Source organism: Haliotis asinina, chromosome 2 (assembly GCF_037392515.1).
Source record: "Haliotis asinina isolate JCU_RB_2024 chromosome 2, JCU_Hal_asi_v2, whole genome shotgun sequence".
Classification (NCBI taxonomy): domain Eukaryota; kingdom Metazoa; phylum Mollusca; class Gastropoda; order Lepetellida; family Haliotidae; genus Haliotis; species Haliotis asinina.
This window is the reverse complement of record NC_090281.1, coordinates 10,315,822-10,329,635: the sequence shown is the minus strand read 5'-3', so window position 1 is coordinate 10,329,635 and position 13,814 is coordinate 10,315,822. Positions and strand designations below refer to the sequence as shown.

The 13,814-nt window shown below is 42.2% G+C and overlaps 1 protein-coding gene across 2 annotated transcripts in view; it reads right to left on the bottom strand.

The window, feature by feature from the left end:
• LOC137273234 (sushi, von Willebrand factor type A, EGF and pentraxin domain-containing protein 1-like) overlaps nucleotides 1-13,814 on the bottom strand; it is a 54,286-nt gene that overhangs the window by 18,288 nt on the left and 22,184 nt on the right. For both annotated transcript variants that reach the window (XM_067805745.1, XM_067805747.1), the window contains 6 exons: nucleotides 12,713-12,910; nucleotides 11,700-11,954; nucleotides 10,080-10,274; nucleotides 7,905-8,093; nucleotides 4,912-5,334; nucleotides 3,769-3,924 (listed from right to left, as the gene is read on the bottom strand). In XM_067805745.1, coding sequence (XP_067661846.1) covers nucleotides 3,769-3,924; nucleotides 4,912-5,334; nucleotides 7,905-8,093; nucleotides 10,080-10,274; nucleotides 11,700-11,954; nucleotides 12,713-12,910 — 1,416 coding nt within the window. The remainder of the gene's footprint in view (nucleotides 1-3,768; nucleotides 3,925-4,911; nucleotides 5,335-7,904; nucleotides 8,094-10,079; nucleotides 10,275-11,699; nucleotides 11,955-12,712; nucleotides 12,911-13,814) is intronic.

Here is a 13,814-nt window from a genome sequence, read left to right as displayed (position 1 = left end):
ACTCGCTCAGTACTACACACCATCCAAGGGACAAATGAATCGTGAACTGGGCTTCATAGTGTTGGGTATAGCAGCTACTGCGTTGGTTGCGAAGCAATTAAATTAAAATACCTATATAAGTAAACATGAGACCCGCTCCATACCGATGCGAATACATACTTATGGGGAAGACCGAGGCCTGTGGTAGGAAATGCAGGAATCAGGGGTTCTGTTGTTTCCATATGGGAAGTCCTAACTACACGTGTTCTGTGTGTGGTATCGGGGTTAAAGGACATTACTGTCTATGTAAAGCTCACGGAGCGAACGTAGTCAGACATCAACTCATCTACGAGAATAAAAAAGGCTACATAAAAGAACGTAGGCGACTGCTCAAGATAGACTCCAGTGCGTGAAAGGGTTACCTCCCTTTACTGTGAAGCAATTAGACATTGGTTCTCTTAGGTGTAAACACGATGGCTACTGTACGCGAGCTCAAGCGGGTCGCAAAACAGAGAGGTGTGATCGGGTATTCTCGAATGCGGAAGTCAGCATTGTTGTGATTACTAGGTTTAGAAGCCCCTCCTTCAGTAAAACAATTAAAAGCTCAAGCAAAACAGCTTGGATACACGGGTTATTCAAACCTGGGGAGAGCCGGGTTAACCGCATTGTTATCACATGCCCCCGTAGCACGTCCCACTGTAAAACAACTGAAAGCCGAGGCACACGATTTAGGTTTAGGCGGGTATTCCCGTATGAGAAAACCACAGCTTGTAGAATTATTACGACAGAATAGAGCTATTGACCTACAGTTCGTGCGCACTGAGCGCGCTGTAGGCAACTATTTGAGAGGTTGGCGCATGCACGTTGATAGAAACATAGACATTACAGATATCAAGCCTCTGATAGCTGATAAGGTCAACCAGGAACTAAATAACCTAGGAAGTATCAAGTTTCAGATCACAGTGAAAATGTCGCTCGATAAGCAGGTTGGGGGCCCCACAGGGGCCACTGAATATGTTCAGCCTTACTTCCGAGGCCAACAAGAGGTCGTCACACATACAGAGACCATTGACGCATCAATCGATACCAGTTTTCAGCAGATACGAGAATACCTAGAACGCTACACACACTTGGGGTCCGGGTGGGCTGTAGATAAAATCGATAATGTCTATCTAGACATAGCTAACTACATGCCGTTCAGAGGCGGATCATACCTAGCCTTGCCTCCCTACTATAGGAACAAACATGCCATAGTAAACGTTAAGAATAGAGGAAACGATTGCCTGAGGTTAGCTATCAGGTCAGCCTTATTTCCAGCTGGCACTCATTCAGATAGGCTTTCTAGCTATCCCCAAGACGATGGGCTCAACTGGGATGGTATAGATGAACCCACCCCCATATCCCAGATCACTAAAGTAGAAAAACAGAATAATCTGGCTATAAATGTCTTTGGGCACGAAGGTAACACAACAATAGTACACAGGGTCAGCGAAGTGAAGGATCGCCAAGTTATCAATATATTCATGATCCAGCGAGGTGACAAGTATCACTACACATGGATAAAACACTTTAGCAGGCTGTTGTATGACCAATCGGCACACAGAGAAAAGACCCACTTCTGTGAACGATGCCTACATGGCTTCACCCGAGCTGATTTATTAGAATCCCACCGGGATGATTGTCAAGGTGTGGGGCAGACGGCCATACGAGTCGACATGCCTAAGGAAGGTGATAATATCCTAAAATTCAGTAACCACAAGAACCAAATGTCTGTGCCTTATATCATATACGCCGACTTCGAAGCCTTAGTTGTGGGGGATACCCCCACACCCCCCAGTGGTGCCGCCGGCGAGGCTCCCAGTGGTGCCTTCACCCACAAGACACAAGAGCATAAAGCCTGTTCGTTTGGATACATTGTCGTCCGTTGTGACGGGGAAACGAAAGCTCCGGTAGTGTATAGGGGCCCTGACGCGGCTGAAAGGTTTCTAAAGTGTTTGCAGGAGGAAGAAAAAATTATTAGGAATACATTGTATAGAATCGCTCCCATGCGTATGACCCGAGTCGACAGGCTAGCTCACGCTAGTAGCACTAACTGTCACGTGTGTGACTCACCACTTAACGGTGATTCGGTGAGAGATCACTGTCACATAACTGGTAAGTATAGAGGCGCCGCTCACAGCGCGTGCAACCTCAAGCTTAAAATCAACCCTAAGACAATAAACATCCCCGTTGTCTTTCACAACTTGAGAGGGTACGACTCACACTTGATCATGCAGGCCATCGCGAAAATCGATGGTAATATAACGTGCATCCCCAACAACATGGAGAGATACATCTCCTTCAGCTTAAACGGACTTAGGTTCATTGACTCGTTTCAGTTCCTCCTGTCGTCACTCGACAGTCTGGTCAAGGCCAACAATACCTTCCCTATCACCGATCAATACACAGACGCCGAGACTAGACCCCTGCTTATGAGGAAGGGTGTGTACCCCTATGAGTACATGGATAGTTGGGTCAAGTTCACCGAGACCAGACTACCCCCTATTGACTGTTTTTATAGCAAGCTGAATGAGGCGTCCGTCTCACGAGATGATTACTCGCACGCGACTAACGTATGGAATAAACTGGGTTGTAAGAACCTGGGTGATTATCACGACCTGTACTTGAGGACAGATGTACTGCTGTTAGCCGACGTGTTTGAGACGTTTAGGCGGACGTGTTTAAAACAGTATAAACTCGACCCCGCATGGTATTACACCAGCCCAGGTCTGTCGTGGGACGCCTTGCTTAAAAAAAACGGAGTTAATTTGGAATTGCTCACAGATTACGACATGCACCTATTCATTGAGAAAGGCTTGCGAGGTGTGATTTCCATGGTATCCAAACGATACGCGAAAGCAAATAATCAATACGTGAAAGGTTACGATCCTAACAAACCAACCAATCACATTCTCTACCTCGACGCAAACAACCTGTACGGCTGGGCCATGAGCCAGTATCTACCTACAGGGGGATTCGAATGGGTACCCCACGTTGATGTTATGGGGGTTGCACCAGATTCAAACAAAGGGTATATCCTCGAGGTTGACTTAGAGTATACTAAGGAATTACACACATCGCACAACAGCTACCCCCTGGCCCCCGAACTGTTTCATAGACACCCAACCTTTTTGTAGTAGGGGTAATAGTAGCAATTTATTAAATAAGGCTTTGTAGAGACATTTCTTGAAAGTGGTCCAGAACCCCCATTGTATATACTACTCCTTTCTATTCATTAGTGACCATTGTGACATAGAAGACATCAGAGTAGTGGTCGCCATAAACCTGGCACGTCCGGACGTGGAGATCATAATGACAGATGACAATTTCTTATTAATTTCGCATAAATTGGTGGGATAAAGTTATAAACAAATGGTTAATATGGGGTAGATGTACAAAGACTATAGAGTCTGGTTTATCAGCTGTCCAAACACGAGGACTTGTTAAATCTATTTCATGAGGTTATAAGATTCATATGGACCAGTCAACAGCTTTTAATATATCTCGAGCAGAGCAAAACGGCTGCACGCATTGGGCTGGGCTGGGCTGGGCTGGGCTGGGCTGGGCTGGGCTGGGCTGGGCTGGGCAGGGCAGGGCAGGGCAGGGCAGGGCAGGGCAGGGCAGGGCAGGGCAGGGCAGGGCAGGGCAGGGCAGGGCTGGGCTGGGCTGGGCTGGGCTGGGCTGGGCTGGGCTGGGCTGGGCTGGGCTGGGCTGGGCTGGACTGGGCTGGGCTGGGCTGGAACTTGTTACCTCTACAGTCTTCCCTGCTTCTTCCAAGGGTTATTGTGAAAGTGCCAGCTGGACACCGCCTACATTGAAGATAACCGGTGTCATCTTGGTATGTTCCGCTGCCACACTTCCGACATCCGCTCTGTCCGTCATATTCAAAGCCTACCGCACATGCAGCTGAAAGGTTAGACACAGTAGCAACAGCAGATCTAAAACAAAGGTGGTCAGTAGTCTTGTTTGTAGAAGCTCACATAAGATGTGAGTCTTGATATTATTAATTTCTTCTCAAGTGACGAACTGAACCTTAGGAAAATCCGACTAGGTAAGAAATAGACTGAAAGAAATACTTTACAAATGTCATAAACAACACACTACGAAGCGACGCATCAATTCAACCTAATAAGGATTAGGGCTTTATCAAAAGAGGTGTTACAAAAGTTTTGTCGCACATTTTAAAAGTAATCAAAATATGCAGGACCATTAAAAGGTTTGGTGACTAAAATACTTCTAACATGTACATGGACAATAAATATATGATATTGAGGAATGATTTACATCATTCACATTTACTGACAGGCACATGTATCCTTCCCATGGCATTCTGTGCTGCTATCAAAAGCTCTTCGATGCGCTTAGGCGGATGGCCAGCGAGGACCAACACTTTATGACAGCTCTGTACTTCAGTTTATCCATTCTGCCGTTTCATTTTGTTGTACAACTGATTAGATGTCACGTGACCAGAAATTAGCGACGTGTGCATGAGCATATTACGTTGATGTGAATGAATGAATGAATGGAGAATCTCATTCAAGTGTCTTTTGATATCAATTATATCAACACGAGTTCAAAAAGTTAGGTTAACCAGACAGCGAGTATTGATATAACGGATATCAGTAGACATCGAGGTGAGATTTCATTTATCATCAAAATCATTCTTCAATGAAAAATGTACATCTCTTAACATTGTACTACCATTAAACATGCAGTGCAGCAATTTCAAAGCATTGTGACGTCATCAAGTTCATGACGTCATAGCATTGTCAGTTCATTGTACAAAATCTACCGCCAAAACGATATCTCTTAGGTTATCATCATGCACATATCAGAAGTATTTTTGGTTCAAAACGTTATGAAAGCCCCGAGTACATCGTCATTTAGTCTTACCACAGGCTCTGGACGTTTTGTCCGCGGCGTATTGAGGGTCACAGCTTGCGATAATGGGGTAGTTCTTGGACACAACTCTCCTCCTCCTGCCAATAATGTTGAGAGTCTTCAGATTCCGTTTAAGCCAGACGTTTAGACTTCTTCCAACCGTACTCATTGCCATCTCCGTTATTTCACTGTCATCTGTATCAAGGATTCCTTTCTGCACTTCCATTTTCACCACCATAAACCTGGTACCACGACGATTTGCTTTGCATGCCGCCCTTATGTTCTTAACTGTACACATAGAGCAGTATGAATAGAACCTTTCCAAATTCATTAGCTCCTCAAATGTATCGGTAACATTTTGTATATCTTCGTCTGTGCACCGTGCTGACCAATAATAACCGAGAGATGTCTCAAGAATGGAGGGCTCTCTTTTCCCTGAAATGACACAATGTTGAAAGAATATATTGCCCATGGATTCCCGGTCACATTGATGGCTAAAGGTGGAAAAGCAACGAAAGTACTTCGCACTTGGGTATCAAGGGCTTCACATGTCTGTTTCATGATGATAAATACCCTGCACGTATTCGTCATCTCGGTTTCATTTTCGCTCAAATTCGTACGAAGCTACACTCCGCCTTTCATTTGAATTACTATGTAACCAAAGGACTGATCGGAGATGGTGCCGTCATTTGGAAACAGTGTGTTGGTTGGGTTTCACATCGCAATATTGCAGCAATATCACTGCTGGGGACACCAGAAATGGGCTTCACACATTGTGGTGAATCGAACCAAGGCGAATGCTTAAACCACTAAGCTACCCCATCGCCCCTGAGCGTTTGGGAGATAATAAATATAGCACATATACATCTTTGATACTCTGGGGTGGTATGGTACGGTATGTTCGGATTTAACCCCTGGATGCCGAGTTTTTTTCAGGTGCACATTTTCGTAAGGTTTGAAAAGTGAACGTTGTAGGAGATTTGCGCTCGCGTGGTCCTGGATCTGCCTACGGCTATAACATTGCACAGAAATGTAGAATATTTATTTTCCTATATAACTGCGGCTTCCCCCGGGGTTTGAGAAATAGACACTGCTAAATGTTGTCCAAAACTTTTCTGTGTGTTGAAAAAAAGTAAATTTCTCCGTTTCTTATCGTGCACCAATAAAAGCACTCTGCTACGATTTTTTTATCATTAATATGCTGTTTTTGAAATTCATTACTCCCAGTAATTATCCGATTTTCACATTTCAAAACATACCGCAAATAACGCTGTGAATCTCGATTTTGTACAGTTTGAAAGTTGACGACATTTAAGATGAAGCCTATTTTGAAAGGCGATTTTAAGCACTTTAGCTTGGTCTGAGAAGTGGATGGTATCAAGAAATTGGGAATTTTCCGCAGAATTCAAAATTGTTACGTATTTATATGCGTGGTTTATTTAGAATTTTATTGGACTTCAAAGTGAGGTATATAGAGGAAGGACATATATGTCCCTGTGGTATCCAGGGGGTTAATGGTTTTCTTGGGACAGTGAAAATGTCGCATTATCTAAAAGAAGGTCAGAGGCGACAGTAGGTGTGATTTCATTACTGTGACAAATATGCACTACATGTTGCATATATACCTCCAACACATACGTATTTCCACTTTTTCTTCAGTTTTAAATCGCTACAAATTATGATTTGATATGGCGCCATGAACACTTAATCAGTAAAACATTCATTTGAAGGATTTCGTATTAGATGCACCTGATGCAACTGAATCACACGAAGCCATTCGTCAAGACATGTTACACATTTGTGAGAGAGCAGGTTCAGGTGAGAGCTATGGGACTGTTTCGTGGTAAAAAGGTTGCCTGTCATCATAGGTTCAATTCCCTACATGATGTGTAAAGTCATTTAATGTTAATGCTGGAATACTACTGAAAGTGCTGTGAAACCAATCAAACCTGCAACCTGACATGTGACTCAGTGGGCGATTATGATACACCTTTAAGCCAGCGCACAGATACTTTTATAAAGAGAAAATGCATCCCTTAGCCATTAGGAAATTACACCAGATTCTCTATTTAGATTTGCGGTTATTCTCATAGGAGAATAAGGTTTGGAAAGCAATGAAGACAGCATGTTACAAGGAAATAGATTTTGTCGCAGGTTTGAAGAGGTCCAACACAAAACACTCGTCATTAGAAACGGAACAGATAAAGCAATCGACAAAACAGTTGAAAAGGTGGGAGTCCGATATTTTTTACAATCATGACATACACGAGGTCAAGGTCAATACAGTTGTTAAGGGGTTACAACAATGTATTGGAACATCAAGATAAGACAATTTAACCGTTAACCATTTAGAAAGATACCTTTAACACAAGCGGAGTAGTGAATCGACGGGAGTCAACCAACGTCACTCAGGATGCAATATGTGATTAGCCAACCCTGTCGTGTTTTGAAGTCAGTCAGTCAGTAAGATGGACTGAGGCAAAATAAACCTACATCTTTGAATGTATGTGAGCCAGTACATGAATTAATGTGATTAGTTAGGGGTCACGGTCGTCAGACCCCTCATTCCTTTACTTACCATCCCTCTGGGCCCAGGTGAGTGTAGTGACCTAACTTACCTCTCAGGACAATGATGAACGGCCATATTGGTAGATGACCTGTTGGAGCATACCAATCGCCCTCTCGGCATGTCAGTTGAAGTAATCTGCTTATTTATGGTCATGAAATACTGACTGCAGGGTTTTCATAACCGTTACCATTTCGATCATGCGATTCACGTGCATTACATTTTTCATAATTAAAACTGATTTTCGCAGGAAGCAGCGCAATTTCACAAAACTCGTGCATTTTGTGATATGTTTATGTAACCTGGAAACAAAACTCAGTTAAAATATTCAAAATATTGGAATCCAAAATTTGGTATAGTTTATTTTGCCCGTCAGTTTACATTGACAGGAACATGGAGATTATCAGCATAAGGGCATATGATGAAATAGCACACTCACGGACACATCCATAGATACTCTCATCTGGCCATTTGCCCTTGGAAGGTGAGCAAACGAGCGATGACGTCATGGTATTCCTGGCACGTATATAGCCCTCATTGCACTTCATAACGCACATCCTGCCACCAGAGAAGTCCTGGCATTCTAGCACTGAATTAGGAGGATTCTCTGGATCGATACAAGGTTTCTCTGAAATACATATGCATCAATGATCAATTACATCAGTTATGAATTACCATAAGCTGCAATATGTCCGCGAACCGGGCACGTATTAATCGTTATTACCCACGTGGTCAACCTAGGGGTAGTTGCATACGTACGTCACTCGAGTGCCGTATAGCGTTGACCTGTGTCGTAACGACATGACCTGACCTGACCTGACCTGAGATTTTAACGATTTGATTGGATAACCGATGACATCTCAGTTAGGTCACGTTCTGACGTAACATTTTTTTCATTCATAACAAACATGTGAATTCAGTAATTATACAACTTACATGCATTGTGGGGATGTAAATATTGGGGGCTTTGCCGTGTCGCTGAATGATTGTGATTCGAACTGAGACATTTTCCGTCGAAAAACAGACGTAATGTTTCCACCAGTGATGTTAGCTGAGATGACAGATGCAAACCCGGGAACGGTGTGTTATGGAGTAGTTTACTGTATGCGGCTGTACGAGGCGATGGTAATAGACATGCATCCTTGTGTCAATTACCAAGGTAGTGACGTCATTGTGTGATGTTATGCCAATAGAGCACTAAAATACAAGGCTCTTTCGCTACCTCTTTATGAAACCGATTTCGATTTCAAAACCATAAAATGACAGAAATACTCTATTTTGTCAATTTAATTCATGTTAGATGTGAGTAATACATAAAAATACCACGCTCGGACGTAAGTCCACAAACATTCAAAGTATATTCAAACTCTCAGTTATTTTAGTCGTAGTATATGTGTCCTTTTAAATGCATGGCTGGATGTGCCTAAATTGGTAACAACTGCCGGGGTGGCGTAAATCCAGCTAGGGTCCATGCAGGTAGGAAAAGTAATGTAAGTCCTCATGGTCCCTAGTATGGTGATCTACCTTCAGTTGTTGGTGACCTATAGCCCGTGTTTAATAGTGTGTTATCTTCTCTGATTGCAGTGTTTTAGTTTTGCGTGATGGTTTTACGCTCATGTCTGTGATGTTTAGTATATATTTTTACTGTCCATTGTCGACAGGTTTTACTCTTCCAGATATTTTCATTATTTTAAAAGGAATTGCTCTCGTCACGATATGGCTGCAATATTGCCGATGTGACGATAAATCACCACGCTCTGTCACATTACGGATTATACGAAACTCGTTACCTTCTCATGGTGAGTTAGTGAGTGAGAGAGATAAAATTTACAGTCATATTGGCAGCATTTCAGCCATATCGTGATGAGCTTCCCATGGTATCTGACCGACCGAAAGCCTAGGAAGAACAATCACTCATGTCGTATGATTCGTATGTAATGAGACCGCGTGTAGTATTCTGTATGTCTCACGATCCCTGAACCACATTATTTTCCAAACTGCCAAGCTGTCTCTGCAATGTATACAACCGTAAATGAAACAAATCCAGATGTGCTCAGGTTCTAAATCCCTGGTCTGCCTTGGACACCTTTTCAATGTATATGGGTTAGTTTGTTACAAACAAAATTTTATATATTCAGATATAGTTTAGGAATGTATGTAAGTCTATGTTATAAAGTGGGAGTTACTATATGCAGTCATGTAATGTATAAGCAATCCTTAGTTTTCTGTGTCGTTATAACTTGGTTGAGATGCAATTGTGTAAAAGCAGTGCACGTCGGGTTTAGCAGTAATGGCGGAAACCTTGACGTTATATACATGGCCTCCAGTCAGGTCAGGTCGGGTCACTGGAATTTTGTAACCATCACTCATATTAGATGTGAATAACACGCTCAGCGTCTAATACCACAGAGAAAACTCATTATACACATTGAAACAACTTCCCAGGTATTTGAGACAGGATGTAGTTTCGGTCAATAATTCAAAATCAGTAATTTAGTTTCAACACCCCCACAGGCTTCAGCGAACAGTTTATGTGCTGGAATACAACCTGAGTACAGCGTTTAAACCTTTTCATCTCTTTGTAAAGAGAAGAAAGACTGTTTAAAAAAATTACCATCACAAGTAGGTGTTCGTCCCTTGTGGACCCAACCCAGAGTGCCGTTTTCCAGTTCGCAGGATATGTTGGACGCTCCCAGTAAAGTTATACCGTGAGAACAAGTCACGTTGCAGATTGAACCATGAGTAAATTGGTCAGGGCAGTTAAACAGCAGTCGACGATGCTGAAACACTGGGACCCGGCAACTTCTCGCTTGAGGACAAAGAGTTGACATATATCAGTGTTTAGTTTTAGCAATAATCTAGTAGTGGACAGCAGAAATGAGATTCACACAATATACGTAACCTCTGTTCTAATACGTAGTGCGATCAGCGATCTTGTTTCAAAAATGATCGTTCGCCAGATCTCGGTAATTTCCGTATGCATCGTGAAAAGTAGAAGCTCTTCCCGAGCGCGATACTCAAATGTTTCTTCTAGACAGAACTCAGTCATGTCATATTTGTTTCTACACACTGCTTGCATTTGGCAAGTTGAATATAAGTCGGTGCAACACGTGTTCTGATTGGACAGGAAAAAAGGTAGATAAATCTGCTGCCATTTTTGCCGCTAAGGGATTTTATGAGAATCGCGAAATGTGGCCTTAATAGAACAGAGGTTCGTAGGAAGATATGACAAGTAACCTCTGTGGGAAGAGAATGAATATACCCATGTGAGGAATCGAATCAACCTTGGCATGACGAGCGAACGCTTTAACTACAAGGCTGGGCTGGGCTCGGCTAGGCTAGCGTTCCTGCAGGCATGGCTTCTGGACACGAATGCAATGTACTAACATTTAAAATATACTGACATTATCCAGCTAGTACCAATGAACAAAGTTTGGAGTCCACACACGTAAAGCTCACAAACCTGATATTACAAACTAAGAATGTTTGATTATTTTCTATTCTCTCAATACTATGGTAAGCACGTTACTTACAACCTAAACTGCTCGTACGATTCCAGACTACCCGTTTGACTGATCATATCATTCCTGGCTTATGTCAAATCTGTTGAAGGACTGTAAGCAAGATAATTCCCACATGTCCACATGTCAATTCGTTTTGACATGTATTTTCTGAGACAGCAGAACTGGCCAGCTGTTTCGCCGGGACTACCGCTTATCGAGCACCCTTGGAATCAAACTGAAGGCCAGAATCAGCCTCTGATGTTAACTGATTGGGACAAGCGTTAGTTCAGACACGTAACAACCTCCTCTAGCTTTCTTCGCTTTGTGTTGCCTCACATACATACAGCAACGCCAAAGGTGGACACGAGCGATACTGAATTTGTGAACTGAACTTTTCAAGGTCGAGTCACGATGCTTCGTGTCAAATCATACACATTTCTACATTATCCGGGCAACAATTAAATAGTGATTAAGGGACATTCCTCGAACCATGTTATTATGTTTTTTCCACGAAAAGTGGCATATCATCAAATAATGCATAGTTACTTTTTTCAATAGTGTATCTACGTTTTAACAGAAACGACAATATTCCAACTGCATAGATCGATCCGCATATTATAACTAGACAGTCTGCACTGACTAAATTATTTACAAACCGCCGCTGTTGACAGTCAGTCAACAAAGAAACAAAGAAACAAAGAAACAAAGAAACAAACGGAAGATATACTTACTTACGACGTTTACCATAAATGCACATTCGTCCGTGAGGCCGGCTTCATCGACAGCGTGATATCTAATCTCGTGTGAACCAACTTCAAAACGGGAACCACTTTCGTTGCCCATCTTCAGAATGATTGCCACACTGTCGTCAGAGTTGTCTACCGCCTTAATTTCTTCCCACACCACAATGGTTGATGTCCGACCTTTATCTGCATATTGTATGGGAAATGGTGATGGACAGTTGGTGATCCGTGGCGGTCGTATATCTGCACACATAAAAAGACAATGAGATAGTAATGTATTCATATGAGTTAAAACGTTGTTTTTGGTTGTTTTTTTTGCCTGCTGTTGTAAGAAGAGAAACAAATCCCAGTGACTGACATGTGAAGTGAAGAGTGGAACTATTTGTTTTCCTAGAAAATAGTAATACTCCTTATTTGAAAATTGTCTGCCATGAATTTTTGAGAATGGTGTTTTCAGGAAGATACTTATGCAGTCAAGTCTCGTTTTGTTAAACTCTAAGTAACATACTTGCCACTCTACCTTCGACCCATCCGTATTTGACTTTAGTATTCCAGCACTATTTTGCAAAGTAGAATGAAAGATATTCATTAAGGAACTACTGGTTGTGAGTAGATGATATTTTATATAACATCACATTTGTATTTCCTTTGCAATAAAGCCAAAGCAATGAGGGCTTTATAACATGTACGTTTCACGCAAAAAAAAAATAAATTAAGAACAGTTATTGCGATGAGTATGCTTGGTGTAGGACTTGGGAATTAAGTCGGGTGTTCAACGTCCACCATTTCTGAAAAAAACAACGACTGGAAGAATATGGCGTTGATTAACCAAGAAACATGACCACTGATTTCAACCTACGGAAATACGTCTCCTGCAAAGCCAAAGATGCAGCTACAAAGACGTCTGAACTACCCTTGCCCCGAGCATAGTCATAAAATGTTGTATGAATCTAACTACCGCATGTACTCATAAAACAGAGGATCATCAAACTACCACCGACCTTTGCATACTGGCAATAATGTCCATGTCTTGTTCGCCTGGCACTTGGCTCCTGCTATCTGCCAAGGTGCTCGCCAGTCAGATTCTAGCCTAAAACCTTCTTTGCACATCAGGTCGCAGTGGCTTTCGAAATTATTCTCGTCACCACATCTCCATTCAACTGCATTTTCCGGCAATTTAAGGACTGGACACTGAATGGCTGGAAATACGCGCAAACGTGTAAATATATAACTGTTTCTACGTCGCCTACCATTGTACAGAGAGTGCTACAAAGTTATGTTTACATAATTTTGTAGAGAGACATTTCCAAGTTGTGTTAAGTACTTTCGCTAGTTCCTTTTCCGTTCAAACAATCTTTGCGCCGGATTCACAAAATTCATTGCAGTGAAGACCGAGTACCTTGTCATAATGTACTGCTGGATCAAATGCATTCTGTGTATTAGCCATCCACCCTGACCAGGAACAAATCATGTTATGTAGTGGTGAGCTTGTTTAGAACTCTTGAGGAACGTAAGCATGAAGTTGTGCATTCCACAAATCATGTTATGTAGTATGTAGTAGTTATATGTTATGTAAACACTAACACAAAAGCACACATTAATAAACACACACGCACGCGAGAGAGAGAGAGAGAGAGAGAGAGAGAGAGAGAGACACACACACACATAGAGAGAGACACATACATGTATATAGAAAGACATATATATATAAATTACATGTATATATAAGGACAGTGATGAGAATACCGAGCGTACAGTAGTACATATATAACTAGTAGTTTCCGAAATGATAATACGACACGGATCTTCTCCTACATGTTTCGATATTGGATCGTCCGGGAGAAGTCTTTTTCAGTATTGTATCTCCCGGAAATTACAATAGTGGAACATGTAGAAGATCCGTGTCGTGTTATCTCTCTCTCTCTCTCTCTCTCTCTCTCTCTCTCTCACACACACACACACACACACACACACACACACACACACACACACACACACACACACACACACACACACACAATGTTATATTTGATTACACGTTCGTAGTACACTACAGATTATAATACTTTTGCTGAGTTGAGGCTCATCCGGGATTAGTTCAGA